The sequence below is a fragment of the Lates calcarifer genome, linkage group LG5, assembly GCF_001640805.2.
Source record: "Lates calcarifer isolate ASB-BC8 linkage group LG5, TLL_Latcal_v3, whole genome shotgun sequence".
Taxonomy (NCBI): domain Eukaryota; kingdom Metazoa; phylum Chordata; class Actinopteri; family Centropomidae; genus Lates; species Lates calcarifer.
Window position 1 is genome coordinate 13,779,879 of NC_066837.1, and position 17,152 is coordinate 13,797,030.

At 38.8% G+C, this 17,152-nt stretch overlaps 1 protein-coding gene across 1 annotated transcript in view; it reads right to left on the reverse strand.

The window, feature by feature from the left end:
- The window catches only part of ctnna2 (catenin (cadherin-associated protein), alpha 2), a 296,082-nt gene that overhangs the window by 267,998 nt on the left and 10,932 nt on the right, over positions 1-17,152 (reverse strand). The window contains exon 2 of the mRNA XM_018695805.2: positions 5,768-5,874. Coding sequence (XP_018551321.1) covers positions 5,768-5,869 — 102 coding nt within the window. The 5' untranslated portion in view covers positions 5,870-5,874. The remainder of the gene's footprint in view (positions 1-5,767; positions 5,875-17,152) is intronic.

Here is a 17,152-nt window from a genome sequence, read left to right on the forward strand (position 1 = left end):
GCTTATATTTACCAGAAGTGCAAATTTAAATCTGCTGTCTCTGCAGTACAAGCACCGAGACGCAAAGGATGGCAAAGCTCACTGTCAGTTCACTATACTATGACATGGAGTGAGCACTGGTCTATTCAGCAATGATAATATGCTGCCAAAAACAGAAAATGTCTTTTAGAATTTCAGCTTCTGTTACAGTGGTTTGTCTTGTAACACTACTTCTTTACACATTGCAACATTAGCGCAGTTATGACTAATGTAATGTGATAGAATAAAATGCGTTTCCATTGTTTTAGTTGGTGGCCTGCAGGTTTGTTTACTACAGTGATTAATATTTTGTATTCAGTTACATATACTTAGACACATCTATGTGCTTAAGTATGCCAACATTTCAAATAATGTCACAATGTTTTAATATTTTCACAGTTGAACAATGTCAAGCAATTACTAACTTCATCCCAGTTGCTTTGTACTGTACTGTATACTAAATCAAATAATGAATTTATTTTGCACAGATTTTTAGCAAAATGTTGGATTGAATCTCACTGGCTAGACAGAAATGTCAATTATGAAAAAAAATCAAGCAGAGATGATGAAAGATTTCTTCTCCTCTCACAAAAGATATTGTTCCCTATAACAAAAGCAATAAAAAGTGAGTAATGTCACACATTTCTCTGTCGTTTACTAAATTAAACATTGCCTTTCCACTACCAAGACAAGTCAGCAGCAAAAAGTGTCTGTCTTTCAAAGTTGAGTAAAGGCAGTAAATTGTTTGTGAGTTAAGACACTTAGGAGTAAAACTTATAAGGTGTAATTTCTATCATCATTTTCTGTGGTTCGTGTAGAATCTTTCCAATTCTTATAGCCATGTTTACCATTCTAGCCAGCTGGTTTCTGTTTGTAGTTAATGAAAACAGACCAACTTCTACTACTTGTTTTTTTCCCTCCTGCCTCTCAAGGCTACTTCCCTATAATTCTTTCAAAAAATACCTACAGTATAAAAATGTTTACTATATCAGAGCCATGCTGCCTTCTTACGCAGTGATAAAGTAGGCCCCTTGGTATTATTAGCGATGGACTTTCCAAGTACTGTAGCAGTGCTAAGAGAGGCTTGGCCATGATAAATGAGCCTGCTATCTCAAGCAATGTCAGGGTGAGCCTGTTTGTCTATCTACCCGAGGCAACCTTTTATTCCATCCAAACACACTGAATCATCCAAATTGACAGAAAAAACAATCACAGTGTCTCATTCACATCCGAAAATGCTTCACACTTCCAATGCAATTGCAGAGAAGATGGACTACCGGAGCTGGCTATTCAGCTTATTCCCATAGGTGTGCAGTGAACGCACTATGCTGCAATACCATCTTTGTTGCAGCCTTTTACTATTATTGTGCAGTAGAGTAGATGATGAATTGTTGTCAACTGTAATATCCACCAATTCACAAAAGGTAGCAGGTAAAGGTAAATAAATTACAGCTTATTTAGTAAAAAGTGGTTAGAGGAGAGATGCCACTAAATCTCAATGTCAAGCAGCTGCTGGTGAAACTCGTAACACTGACAGAATCATTTGAATTTTATTTCTAGACCTTCCTGACAAAAGACCTGAATCTTAATACTTTTGGCTATAACAATAAACTTCGTGTTAGCTGTCTGAATTAATCCAGGGATCACTGTTATGAAAACAGCAAGATTTATTTCCATAAAAAGAAATTAAGATGTCAAGGGGAAGGCATATAATTAAAAAAAAAATGTCTGGCAGTCAGACACATAATTTGCTGTAAGAGCTGACAGCCATTGCTACTGATAGAAATTTATAATGATCACTATGTGTTAAGAGAAGAAACTCATCAGCCTTTCGTCCTGACTAACATTAAGCAATTACCTACCTGTCACTTTGACGACCACTCAGGAGAACACATATAGGGTGTGGCTGACAGACAGTTTAAAAAATACATACAGTGCAAATTTCAGCTTAAACCAGCCTAAAATTAGAGTATATGTTTTAGTAGGATTTGTTCAGATATTTGATGCCAATGCTATTCAAGCTAGAGTGATGACGCCAATTGAAAAAGGCATGTCTGGGTTTTCTTCCAAGCAAACAGTAATAGTGGCTCATTAGAAGTTTTAATGTAATCCAATTAAAGCATATAAGCCCAAAACCCATAAAGTTATACAGGCGGGGATAAGGAGACGGATGGTGATGTTTGATGGCCAGCAATAACTCAAGCTTAGAAAGCTTATGAAAGTGAGTTAAACACATTCTCAAGTTCTGCTCATATTCAGCCATCTCTTGATGTGCCCTCACTGAATGTGCTCAATGTGGTGTTATGGATGCACAGGATGATGGATACAAAACAAACGCCACACTGGGAATTACTAATGGGCTCTCTTTTCATGACTTTGCATTTTCCTTGGCTGCAAAATATTTGTTTACTCCCCTGATATTTTGGTGATTTGCCATGAATGTGTATGAATGTAGCACAAAATGAGCTGCTTCAGAACAAAATCAAGCAATCAAAAAAGAAAACCAAAAAATCAAACAAGACCAGTCTACTGCAATTATGGTCTCTGGGATGATCAGGATTTGAACTTAGGCCATATTCTGCATTGTTTAAGTGGATTCGAGAAGTGATGCATGCTTGTACAGACCATATATGAAAGCTTCCCAGCCCCTTCTATGGTCATGTTGGCTCTGCTGAGGTTGATATGAATATCATTCAATCAACAATAAAGACTTTTTATCCCCATAGCCTGCATCACTGGGTGTAATTTATAGCATTTGCCAGTGTGGCCAAAAACGAAAACAAAACAAACTTCATGAGAAGCTTAGACTTAGTTGTACAAATGTTACTTGGTGGAGGATTCTTTACTGATGCCATCAGGTATTTTCTGCTGTAACAGATGAGTGGGCTACTATAGAATGAAAGCTTGCAAAGACATTCTCTTTAATGGGAGTAAAATCATCAATTCCTGTGTCTAGTTCAGCAATTTCATTTCTTATTTTGAAAATAGCCTACATCTCATTTCATGTGTAACTGCACAATGGTTTTGTTATTGTTGTTGTTGTTGTTAGAAAAATGTCTCAAAGCTATCCAACAGTTATCATGGTATCCCTTGTTTCCACCAGCAAACAGAATAGGAGATAAAAGGGCTGCATATTGGTGTTGTAACAGGTAAAGCTGGAAAGGTGGAAAAAGTCTACAAACGTAAACATTCTCTAGGGGACCAAAGAGTAAACAGTTTGAATCCCAAGTCCCAGACAGTGAGTAAATCTAGCCTTTCCAGAGCTAAAATCCACTTCTATCAGAGGGTCAGCCATTACCTGCGATGAAGCAGCTTTATTAAGCCATCCTGGAGAAACGGGGTAGTTGCCAAAGATGTCTTTCTGGAATAAATCGGTAAAGTCCAACCTGGAGTCTGTGTTCATTTTGAGAGTACTGCGATTAAGTCTGCTAGATTTTGTTGTGGGACTTCTGGAAAAACTAGGACAAGTTGCAGTGGCTCTGTTGTTCTATTATAATGCAAACACTTGCATCAGTTCAAGAGGAGTCTGGACAATTCTGTTGGTTGATTATGAATCTAGAGCAATTAACCTCAAAAAGCATATAACTTTATAAATGTATGAGCGCCTCTGTTTATACACACATAACTGAGTATAGACGGAAGCACACACTAGAAAAATTAAAGGAAAACTATTTTCTGAGCAATATCTGTACTTATCAGTAGCAGTCGAACTGCAGTATCCAGGTCAAGGTTTTGGTTTGCCAGCAATGGCACACTGTATGTCGTTACATGTGTTACACTCTCCAGATCAGAAAAAGAATCATTCTGACACCTCAAAGGTCAAAAGAAATGTCATGTATCTGATAAAACAGCAGCTGAAAAAAATGGAAGTGTGACAGGATTTATTTTAAAATAGTGGCTTCTGGCTCAGGACAGGCTCAGGCTAAAGATTTAGCTGTCAGGCCCAGACTGGACTCAATGAAAAGACCTTTTTCAAAGCAGACGCTGTCTTGTCATATCAAGTGTTACTCATAACATTAACAGTGGCACTGCTCAATTCAGTAAGCCACGACGGTGAGATGGGGAACCTGCACACACAAGACCAGGACCCTGAAACCAAAGCAGCTAAATGGAATGCAGCCATCACTGATTTTATTATTTCCACCTTTTCCTATTGTGACATATGAAGGTGTTCTCTAACAAAGGCTGTATGTGGTCAGGTTACTTGTGGTTTGAAATTTCATGTCTCTGCAGAGCTCTACCATGAATAGATCAACACGCCTCTCTTGACAAAAGCTGAATAACTACAAGGACATTGCAAAATGCAAAATCCAATCTGTATTTTCTGGAGGATGCAACATAAAGAAACATCCTTCAGCAAAAAGCCACTAAAGAGACTCACACATCAACCTAACAGAATAAAATGGAATTGACAAAACTGAAAAAAGAAGCATTCTGCAGTAGAAACTGAGGTGATAGACAATGCCACTTAAAATATATGTACTGTGACGCAGGAGCAGCAAAAGAATCACAGGTCTTTAAAGTATTAAATTAAAACAGACATATCGAAAAAGATGAATGCCATCGCAACACTGCAGAGACCATGCATTAAGAGAAAAGAAAGGGTGTGATTAAAAATGTTCAGTAAAAAGCACATTGCAGCTAACTGAATAATATCAGACCACTGGGGGAGGCTGCTGGTACACTCAGTGATCCCATCAGGACCATCACGGCGGATGTGCCAGTCTTTGGTATCATTCCAGATGGGGACAGTGACATCACACCCAGCAGTTAAAATCTCTGCCATATGGTTTTCACTAATGGAACAGACTTTAATTTATTTCCCAAAGCAGACCAAAAATGTTTTGATTTATGTGTGTGGTTTTCATACAGTAGCTTTCAGACAGACAATGGTTTCTCTTTGCAATGAACTTGCAAAGATTAAACATTGCTTGAGATATGTAATTCAACACCTTAAACAGTAAATGATATTTCATTTTTGTTGTAATGTAATTCAGTAGATGGTACATTTAGGTGCTTGTAGGATGGCATGAAAAAGACAACTGATTTAAAAATCCAAGTTACGCTTTGGAATCTATACACTACATCACATATGTCTTATAACTATTTTACACATACTCTGGAGTCAGATGAAAAAGCTGTCACAGAAGCCTAAATCTGCAGAAGCAACAGGTGGATTTCACACACGCTTTCTTAGTCAAATAACATGAGTGTAACCTGAACAAGAATTTGGTAAGAACCAGATTCGATATGCAAATTCTGAATCAGAATCTATAAAATCAAAACGATATCCAATCCTAGTCACAGACTCTGTCACAATAAGCCATGTTCAGCCATCTGTTCAGATTGGAAGCCAAACAGAGTCAGTGGCAATGAGCCAAAGTCCTTGGCTGTTACCCAATACAGTTTAACATCTCTGTAACAAGTGATCCAGCCAAGGTGCAACCAGAAAGTAATCATTTTGCTCTAATATTGAGCAAGTAGCAAGCATCATCATCACCAAGCATCTTTTGTTTAACAGCCCATAACCAATGACACATCAGACTTTAGATGACTTACAAACACTATTGAGACCATTAAGCAAACCTTTAAAAGCATTGGAAAATATAATCTTGTACTTAGTTCTTGTTTAGTGCTAGCATGTATATATTAAAAAGCCAAGTCAATCAATTTGAGAGGAATAGCAGATTCCAGTTATATTTTGAGCTGCTCTTTTGTTACATTTGCAACACAGAGTGAACTGAACTACCTGTGTGACCAGAGGCTCCAGAAGCCTCTCCACAGTCAGGGTGCGGATTTCAAGACTCTTGGGGTCCCATTTCAACAGGATGGGGGAGGTGGCGGTCGTCATGGTCTCTGTTGGGGAAAAACGCATATTAATGGTTAGAAAAAAATAGAAAAATAAACCATGAAAACCTTTTGGCTCATTAAAACAACAACAACACTGTCACACTGTCAAGTCAATACACTTTCAATGATAAACTGACATGAATTCATTGTGGGGGCAGGTCTTTAGCTTCTCAAACTGATACAGGTACTTCTGTTATGAGGAGTTGTTTGATGACCTAACCTAACCTGTCATGGATACTCCTTACTTAATAACATATCATAAACAGGTATTCACAGAGAGCATATTTCATCATGTGGTTTGCGCCAGTACTCAATCTGCATAGACATCTTAGCCATTCCACAAAATACAATGAAGCCTGGGCCGAAACTGTAACTGTTGACAAGCCAGCTCTCCACATCAAATAAAAGAAAGCACAATCAATAATTCCAGCAAACCATAAATCAATGGCTGGTCACTTCCCCGAACGTTTCTGTAATTTACTTTCTTAATTAACTCAATTGCAATATATCTCTCCAAAGCTGGAACATATTGAGTAAGGCTACAGTAAATTCAGGGCAGACTGTATTATTTTGGTCAATCAGTGGATTTTTGTCCAAGATTCGTCCATGTGGCTTTTGAAAGAGTCTGTGCAGCATCTTGATTACTCACAATCATTTAAGTACCAACACTGCATTTTACTGTAGCAGTGCACTATGAAAGCATCCAAATTAAGAAAAACATCCAAGAAAGGTGGAAAAAAACTTGAGAAAAGCTGGGAGATAGAATTAAACTTAAGTTTAGCTAACTCAGCCAAACTGACTGCCTTCCCAAGAGCCTCATCTCTGAATTGTAGAAAACAGCAAAACCAGAAGTCACAAGTGATGTGGAGGTGAGCTCTGCAATATGCTCTGTGCAGTTCTTAAGACAATCTACTCTTTAACTTGGAATATTTTTTCATTGCAGTTATATAAAACCCTTAAGCTCAGTGGGGTTATATTAGGTGAATGTGAGGACTGAACAGCTGGCATGAGGGTAGCAGTCTGTTGTTACTGAGAGGATGTGTTTCTACAGTAAGCAACTTCAGAATGGGCCAGCTGGGACTGGCCCAGTCTACTGCCAATGTCAATGAGGCAGAAGGGAATAAAGAATGTGAATAAGAATGACAGATCTGGGCCAGAGGCCCCTAATACTACACACAGTGGGTTAAGATGGATGAGCACAAGGAAATGTGGCAATTTGGCACTATTGATGAAACCAAAACCCTCACATTATAGTTATCTCCAAAGAACAGGATCTTTAGATTTTAAAAAATTGCAGGCTTTCACTTAGGGTCATTTCATCTTTGTCTCCTGCAAAGAATTCAACAGGAACAATGGTTTAGACCTTGTGCATGGGTCAGCTCATCAATCTATCACGCAGAGTAGTTTGACAAAACCTGAGGGAATGAGGCATGTGATTTGTGATATTTTCAAAATGACACATATTGGTTTGAGGGATGGGATGAAGAGAGTTAGAAGAGGTTAGGCTATAGTGTTACAGTCTTAATTTACTTCTGATGAAACCTGAACATTTATACAGTGAAAATAGAAAATTGTCAAAGTGTGAATTGACAAGCTTATAATTGTGCTGCAGTGAATATGGGGCAAAACATTTACAGTCATAAATGTATCTTTAGTACATATCTTTAATTAATTAGTTGGTGAAAATACAAGTGAAAGTGATAGCTATTGTCTGTTAAATGCACACAGCAAGCCACTGCGTTATATGGTTTTGGAATTTCTTTTCACTGTTCAGAAAGACAAACTATTTCTCTACAGTAACAGTCTAGTTGATGTCAGTTTCAGACAGCTTGCATTAACAGCCAGCTAGTTAGGCAGCAGTTGAGTGTAACTTAGAAAGAAAATGATGCCTAAGACAGCCGCTCTTTCTGAAGACCAGTGTGGCAGCATTCCTTTATGACATTAAAGGTTTCCCAGCAGCGGCATGCTACACAGAGTGAAAATACGCAGGAGTGACGTGAATGCTTCGGGCAAAACATGCCTCTGACAAGAAAACAGCAGCACTGTGAAAAATACCAGAATGCCACTGTGATGTAATAAACCAAGCTGACTGGTGTGTGACAGTGAAACTTCTAAAATAACAAGGTTGTAACTACTCTTGACAAATTATGCAACCAAAACAACAAAAAGGAAAAAGAAAGCTTTTTTGTCAAGACATTAGCACTAAGTGATAAGTCATAGTAGGTCTGAAACGGAAGGTAAAATATAAAGCTGTAACAATTTGAAAGAAAATGATTCATCAGCTATTTTGATAATGAACTAGTTGTTTAAGTTGCTTATGAGACAGAAACACCAAACATTTTCTGGATCTACTTGACGCATTTCTGTATTATACCATTTTATGATGTCACCTCGGACTTCTGAAAATGTGATGAACATTTCATGGACAATACAATTAATCAATTAGTTTAAAAATGATCTGCAGATTATCTGATGATGGGAATAATCCTGATATGCAGCCCAAATAAAACTCATGTTGATAATGCTGCTCTGTTATAAATGATCTAGCTGTTAAGAGTCTGAATGTAACCTATGGAGAAAAGCAAAGGAGACACGACTATTTCAATCAAATATAAATGCTGTCATTGTTACAATAGAGGCTCAACTCAAACACAAAGGACTGCAAGCACAGCATGCAAATCACAGTACAATACTACTAAATGACTGCCAGCGACAGTGAATGTTCTGGTGACTCATGTGATGTAGTTTATTGTCGGTGGAGATCTCAGTAACTGTCATGACCATGTCGGCGCAAGCCCCTCACACCTGCATCTTTTATTTTACTCCGAACAACAACAAAGTACATTGTCATACATTCAGTGCATCTGTATGAATAAAAATAAAATCTCTAAAACCTGCAAAAACAGGGTTTGTGATGTTGCAAAGGATAAACAGGGAAGCAAAATAAAATTCATCTGCAATGTTTCTGCATGAGGGAGTCTCTTACAAAGCTAGAACGAAAACAGCTGAGACACTGTCGTCTGTCATCTGTAATGTCATTATTCAGCACATTCAGCAGCACCATTTAACAACAAATGTGATGATACTGAATGCTTTCTGGGGATACATTTCTGAGATGAATTTTAAAAAGGTTTCTCTATCATGTACCTCCACCTCCAACAGATGAAGATACTCTTTATCAAACACACACAACTGTATCACATTCTGTTTTGGATGGTCACTGGTCTAAGATATTTGCCTATAACTATTTCCTATGGTGTACAGAGCTAACTTGCCTTTTGAGCAGCCACAAGTGCACAGTCAAACACACACACCCCGACTTCATCACACATCTTACTCACATCCATGCTGTCCAGAAAATTTTATAAAACCAAAATGTGGTCTGTTAGTTTGATGAGCAACGAACATGCTGTTCCACAGTTTTGATGATTTGGCCTCCTGTTCTCACTATCCAGTACCGGAGAAAGTAAAAAAAGAAACACCATTTCACATCCATAAAAGTAAGACAGGAAGACAATTTACACTGATTTCAAAGTAACATGACATACATCCAAAAACAACAAACAATGTCAGATCCCTTGTCCACTTGTGACAGTGGCTTCACATTCCTCAATGTCCTTTACCACAGATTCCAAGGTATTCCCATACCACAGAGCAAAGCTTTCCCTTGGGGTGGGGTGGGGGTGGGGGGGTGTCTCTCTCTCTCTCTCAGATCTGTTTTGTTCAGCAAGCATGTTTTTAGTGAAGAGCATGAGTCACATTTCAGTTGTTGTAATTTCTGAGATGCCGTGCCATCTGCTGTGTACGTCTGTGTGTGAGTACGTCTGTGAGTGACGCAGGAGAGGAGCAAAAGAAGACAGAGGGAGAACAGAAAATGATTTATTTACTGTGTTGGAAAAACAAAATGCAAATAGTGATGAGGAAAGTTCAGAAAAGTTGTTGTTGTTTTTTTCTGCGACTGCACAGGCATAGTGTAGGCATAGTTGTTTGTGTGAGAGTGTGCGTGCTGTGTTTTCTTCACATACGTGTACTGTAGGGCGTCTTCATGAATGTATGCATTCCTGCTTTTGCAGTATGCAGCCGCAGCAAGCATTGTTTACTGTCATAGTGCTGTCTATTTCCTGAATAAATCTTACGACTGTTTCCCTCTGCCTGAGGACAGGCTTTTGGGGGAATGATGGTGATGTTTCAGAAGGTTTAGAATAACACAATGCATAGGGAAGAAAATGGGCCATCTGCTAGAGTTTTTAGGATTTATTCTCAAAAAGAAAGCCCGGCACAAGAATTCGCATAAACACTCTACTCCTCTAGGCTACACACTGAAATATAGACAAAAATCCATGCATTTTTTAAATAACATGAGAAAAAGAAAACTTTCAAGTACAGCATTACACACAACTACACAAGTTCTCACTTTTTACAGCCTTCAGCTGCTATTTCTTTCATTACTGGCTTAGAAATAATGAAGTACATTCTTTTATCATGATCAAGACGTATGTGTTTCATTGCTGCACGTGCAGTTCCATGATCAAACTGATGTAAAAACCCTGATTAGGTTTTTAGGTTTAGGAGACCTCCTAGCTTGAATTGGGAAGTGTGGTCCTGACTGCAAGATCAGACTAAACATTAGTGCTGGACGAGCTGAGTTTGATAGGTAACAGGACTGGGTGATGCACACTGCCTCCAGTAAATTAAGCCTCCCTGCCTGCGGCTAGCAACAGCTTTTCCAGGCTGGTTGCACTCATGGCTTCTGTATATTACCGAATCAACTACACACCATCAGTGTTCATAATGCCTCCATTACAACTTTAATGCAATGTGGACTCATTTTATACTGTATAACTGTGATAAAGCACATCTTTCCATGATTTGAGAGCTGTTTCTAATATTGTGCCCACCTCATGTACAGAAAATGTAACACCTCTGAATCAATTCTAGTTCTTACCCCCAGCCTAAAAAGTTACTGTAGGGTTTTGTGACCAATAAACTGAAAACTAGAGATGAAATTGAGCATTTCACAGGTGAAGATGCTGCTAGTTTCACCGAGTGCTGCTGTTCAGCGATTCGTGTCGGAGCTGGAAAGCAACTCTCTCACTGTTCAATTCATCACTAGCCTGCAGATAGTGTGCCTGCTGAGTTTGGCAGGGAATGCTCGCCAAATTGTAGCTTTATTGTTAATTAGGTTTCTTGCTTTGTGTGTTGGTGTAAATAATTCCTCTGTTGTCTCTGTTCATTAATCATTTCTGCCTACTCCAGATATAAAAAAGCCATGTGTTCCTCATTGGTAAAGGAATAAATGATGAAAAATACAGTGGAATCAATGCCATTATTAAATAACAGTCCGTAATTTGCAAGTCACAAAACAGAAGTATCACTGTGTAGGATTAATGGCTATAAAATCATATATCTCACTGCCTTACTTCCTCAGCTCTTGCAAATACTTTTATGACATGTAGTTGATAAAGGTGCACAGTGCTTCATTAGGGGAACGATCTGAAACCCCCCCAAATATGCAACTGATATAAAGGTACCAACTAGTCACATGGTCACAATAGGTATTTTCTATCTATTTGCCAGAGCACCTAAAATATGCAGATAAAGTAAAAACATCTTGATTACGGCCGTGATGTCGATGCTCAAGTGAGTTCTTGCTTGGAAACACTTCCTAATGGGACAACCCCACAGATGGGCAGCACAGATGCTCAGTGGTTAGCACTGCAGGCTCGTGTGGAATGTCCGTATTGCTCCCTTATATAAGTTTACTCCAGGTGCTTTGGTAAATAGACTGTGGAGTTGGGTCAATTGAAGACTCTAAATTCTAATGTGAATGTGTCATATGTGAGTTAGCTCTGCAACAGACTGTCTAGTGTGGCATGTTTGCCTTCAGTTTGCCCAGTGATGGATGGATTATCATACAAACATAAGCTGTGGACTGACTGTGTTTTAGATGCACTTTGAAAGCAAAATACAAAAACAGGAACATAAACTGGCTGAAGCCTATAAACTAAGTGCTGACAAACCGTACAACATTGTATTAGCTCTCTGGCTTCACATACCTTTTCCTGCATAAGCAACTTCAAAGCTGCATTGCTGTCTTGCCCCCTCTAACCTTGTTCTGGGTGTTGAATTTTACGCAACTGTGATAGGGTATGTAAGCACACCGCTGCTAGAGTTGAGAAGGATAAAATATGAAACTTTTTAACCACATAATTACATAAATATCTGCTCTGATTGCTTTCAATGACTTTGATTTTGTTTCCTCAAAACTATCTTTTCATCTAATTTTAGGCCAAATATCCATTACTGAACTGTGAATGCCGGCGAGAGGAATGAAGGTTGTGTGAACAGAGGCTGAGAGCACCAGGGCAAACATTTAACATCCTGTCACTGCTGACTGAACGGGATGTGTGTTATTACAAGGATGCAGGGGCGGCAACAGTGTAGGAGTGGTAATGACGGCATATGTAGCAAGCTCGCCACAAGCTGCCATTCCCTGTAAGTCAGCTCATTTGTCACCTAATGTAGGGTCTTCTTGATACTTGTTTGTTTTTTATTGCCCATTAAACATTATTATTACCTTAGGTTCTGCTTATGTCAGCTCTTCCCAGAAATAATGCTGATGACATGGCAGAGAGACAACTGCTAACGGATGTAAAGTAATTACCTCAGTCTACCAGGTGGTAACTGAACTGTGCACGCGTGTCTGAAAAATGTGTTTGTGTGCACCTGTGCTTGTTTGTGTGTGGGGGGGTCTGAGTGTTTGTATTCCTGCACCTGACCAGGTCCACCAGATAAGACAGAGGCTGAATTTCTTTCTCAGTCCGACCCTGATTAAAGGGGAGTTCACTGAGGACAGGCAGTGGAATTTGGGCACAAACATAAAAGACCCTTTGGTTCGCTTCGTTTGTACCAAAGAGACACTGAAAACAGTGCGATTGTAGGCAAACATAACATCACTATATGACAGTGTCTTCAAACTGTATCCACAGTGCAGAAAATCCACACATTTAGTAACTTGGAAGTGGAGAATTTGGGTTTTCTCACTTTCAAAATAGCTGTTAATTTTGTGTTGACCATCTTATCAGTGCTAAAGTTGCTAAACCCTGACCTTGTGATTCTTGTCTTCCAGGAAACTCGCAGTGTTTGATCCAGTATGAACTTGCATAAACTCAACATTAGATCTCATTTAGAAAGCAACCAAATTTAATGGCACGACTAAAAAATAACACAAACACATTCAGACACATTCAGCCTCTAACAGCTCATTAAGATGTCCTTTTTAAGACAAAAGTGATGACTTGTGGATTAAATCTTGTCGTGCAGATTTTTTTTACACCATAGTGACATTTCGATCAATGTCAGATCAGCTGACACACCACCTCCTAAAAAACTAAAAACTAAAAAAAAAATAAAATAAAATAATCAGGCAGGATCAAGTCCAGGATCAAGTCATCAACCCAACACGACACACCATGGAATCGAGTGCAGACAACTGGAAATGTGTGCTTTTACACTGCAGCTTGAGTCCCCTCTAGCTATGGCCAAGTGGTACCAGGGTTACCTTGGCATGAGCTGCACCCTTGTGTGAACTCACTGCTGAGGACAAATCCAAAATCTCTCAGGGAAGCAGAAGGGCTCCCCACAGGGAGTGTTTCTGTAAGTGATCCAGAACCTGGATTTTAGTCTGTCTTTAGTCTGCCTGTCATGAATATTGGAAAAAAAAAAAAACTATGACATCTAAGAAGTGTAAGTCTTTTGAACATTTATTCACCACATGAGAGATTCTGATAGTAACAAAGTAACAATTTTGCTGTTATAGTTCAGTCCTAACGTCCATTCTGTTCTCCTTTAATTTTCCCACTTGGAGGCTATTTTTGCTTACGTGGTGATTATACAGCCACCTACTGTGTTCTTGACATGAAGAGTTACAAGCTGCCAGATGTGCCTTTTCTGCCAGGTTACATTCTGAATACTATTCACAGTTTTAAAAATAGATGCAATTCTGACTTTAAAGTTAGTGTGCAAATAGTATATTTTGTTGGTACTGGATCTTGTATGGACTTGTACATTTAAATTTGGTTGCTGTTTTTCTTGCCATTTTTACTTTGCCAAAAAATTCTGATGTATGGTGGTCTTAATGGAAGTAAATAAAAATAATCTAAAGGCCTTCTGTTGTTACTTTGGTGTTTAAGATGCCTAACTGAAAAAAAGCTGCGGCAGTTGCAGGATGATCAGCGAATCTCAACAAAGCAGGCAAACACAGCGGTGACAGTTAAGACAGATATTCTGCTGAGTCAGAGCTCTGTTTGTGTGTGTGTATTGATTGAGAACCTCTCATACAGAGCCACACCATCCAGCGGTCTACTGGCAGTACCAAAGAAAACAGATGGCAGTGACTTGTACTGTTGGCCCAACTAACACAAACAGAAAACCCCTGCTGTCCTCACCACATGTGATGCCTGTGGTTTTGGTCTTGTAGTTGTAGGCACTATTGCACTGCATATATATTACATAAGGCATCGTTCACTGAGTTCTTGATTTTTGGACAAAATATCATTAGTCATTAATGGTTCCACATGCTTGGTATGAAGGCATTCTGTAATGGGGAAATTAAGAGTTTTGTATACAGACAAACCTTACCATTTCTACTACAAATAATAAACATTTCACACTAATGTGTTATTCATTTGATCTCTAGTATTGTTAAATTAACTGTAGCTGTGTATATTCATACATGTTTGTATATGTCTACTTGACCGCACCCACATCAGTGTGCTCCAGTAATGCACGCAGATATAGTGATTGATATTCATTCAGTGATGTAAAGACTGCAAAATATGTTCTATGTAGTTTGTCAGTTTGTGGTCACACATTTAATTACTTTGGTTTAATTACTATCTTCATCACAAAGCTGTCATATCAAAATCCAGTCTTCCCTCCATCTACTAACTCAGCACGCAATCTGTTGCACCCTACCAACTGCTCCTCCTGTTGAAAAGCATCGTTCAGCCTGCCCTCTGCCACTGCTCCATCTGCGACTGCACCGTACTCACAGTCTCTAACAGAAAGTCACATGTATACAGCTTCAAAGATCAGCAGATTTCTAACTCTAACCTGATAGACCGTAACAAACATTTTGTTCCATATAAAGCTTTTATTAATGTACATGACAATGAGAACCACTTTAACTTTTGTTTCCTCCAACATTGAGGAGATACTGTCTGCAGGTGAGGAAAACTGGAAACTCCCCATACGGTAAATGTGAGTGTATGTGGCTGTTTGTGTGTCTTAACCCTGACAGATTGGTGACCTGTGCGGGTCACTGCATGCTGGGTTAGGCTCCAGCCCACCCACAGCTATGAAAGGAATAAGCAGATAAAAATGGATGAGTAGATGGTAGGATTTTTTTTGTTTTGTTTTGTTTCAGGATGATTTTATCAGTGTAGCTAATGCCCATTTATTCACAAACTGATTTCCCCCCAGCTTCTAGCCCTTTTTTGACACTTTTCTTACCATCAATCCAGTCATCAATGATGGTATGTATTTGGATGTTCCTACAAAAGCTTTTACATTTCTTTTTAGATATGTCTTATCATTTTCTTTTCCCCATAAATGACACTACAACAAAATGAATGTAATGGTCACTCAGCACAGCCATAGCTTTTATGTGAATCACTTCAGAATTTGCTCTATTCAGCCTTGCAAAAAAACTGTGTGGCCACTTTAGCCTATCAGCACGAAGCATAGAGGTATGTGTATTTCTGGATGCAAATGTAGATTAGAACCTTATTGCATGTCACATTATATGTGATTGCTCAACCATGTCAAATCAATTAAGTACAGTGAATCAACAGAGGAAAATGCCATTCATCTACATCAAAGTCAGTCAGATTTAATAATTTACATTAAACTCTTGTGACTCATTCGCACCTACATCTCAAGTGCATCAACTGCATATTTGGGGCTCAGTAAGTGCACTACAGTGTGATTTCAGTTCACTCACCATCTCTTATCTCAAATCTCTTCTGGTGGTCTTAAAGGCAGAATCTAAATCAAGACTCCTCCCTCTGTGAGTCCATGCTGGCATGGATTAACATCACTACCATGAATGCACTAACAAATGAGGTTAATACATGATAAGCATTCAGAGAGCAGAGAAATAAGGTCAAATCAAGTACTAAAACAAGCAGGGTTTAGTATTTCTGACACAAAATGTACACAACAGATGCATAAGAGAATAAAGTAACAAATACAATGTTAATACATAAGAGATCATGTTACTATTTTACTTACAACACTCAAAGGGACCAAAGATTTTACTTTATTGCTACATCTCCTCATAGACACAGCAATTAGCTGAATTCTGCAAAACAATGTGCCGAGAGAGACGGACTCCCACTGATGTTAGTTAATGTTCAGCCGATTCTTTGTCTCACTACAATATGAGGGTAAAATGCCTTTAAAATATATTGTGGGTTTTCAGAAATACTGAACTCTTTTTCCCAGAATATCCTTAGCCCTGCAGTTTTGCAAATACACGCATATTTGTCACAGATAAAAATATTCAAAAGTTTAAACTCTGCTTGCACTGCATAAAATGGGCATCAGAGCTTCTTTACCATTTGACACTAACTTTGTGACTAAAATCCCTGTCATTTGTCATTATGGAAAGTTAATATGCCAACACTGCACTGACCCAGATTCAGAGCAAGTTAAACACATACACACTTGCGTGGAGCAGTGGGGGAGTCTCTAAAAGCAGAAGTCAAGGCTCAACCTGTCATATCACTGCTCTCCAGAGCCATGTGCTCAGAGCGGCCAAAATAGGCTGATCAAAGTAGAGCACAACCTGTGAAATTCTCAAAGCAGTCGTGTTCTCTTAGGAATTCAAAAATCTTCTTAAAAACAAAATGCATACACTGCAACGTTGAACAAACATTCCTAAAACAGTAACACGGTCTTCTGAAAACACCTGCAACCTGGCTAGAAGGTATCCATAAAAAAATCCTACATCAGGTCACCTCAAAAAAGTTTGAAATATACTGTTGTTCCTACAAGCCAGTATCTGTCAGATCATGTGTTTTACAACAGCTTTTCAAACTCCAAGCCTGTCCTCCTTCATCCTACAGATACAGCCCAGCATCCGTCTTAGTGTAAAGGTTACTGTTCATTTCTTACTGTAAATGACAGGCCTGAGTTGCACATGTCATACTCAAATGTCTCAAAGTCAGCTTTAAACGCTTTAAAAACCAACTGGGATAAAGTATGCAAAACAACCAGTGCA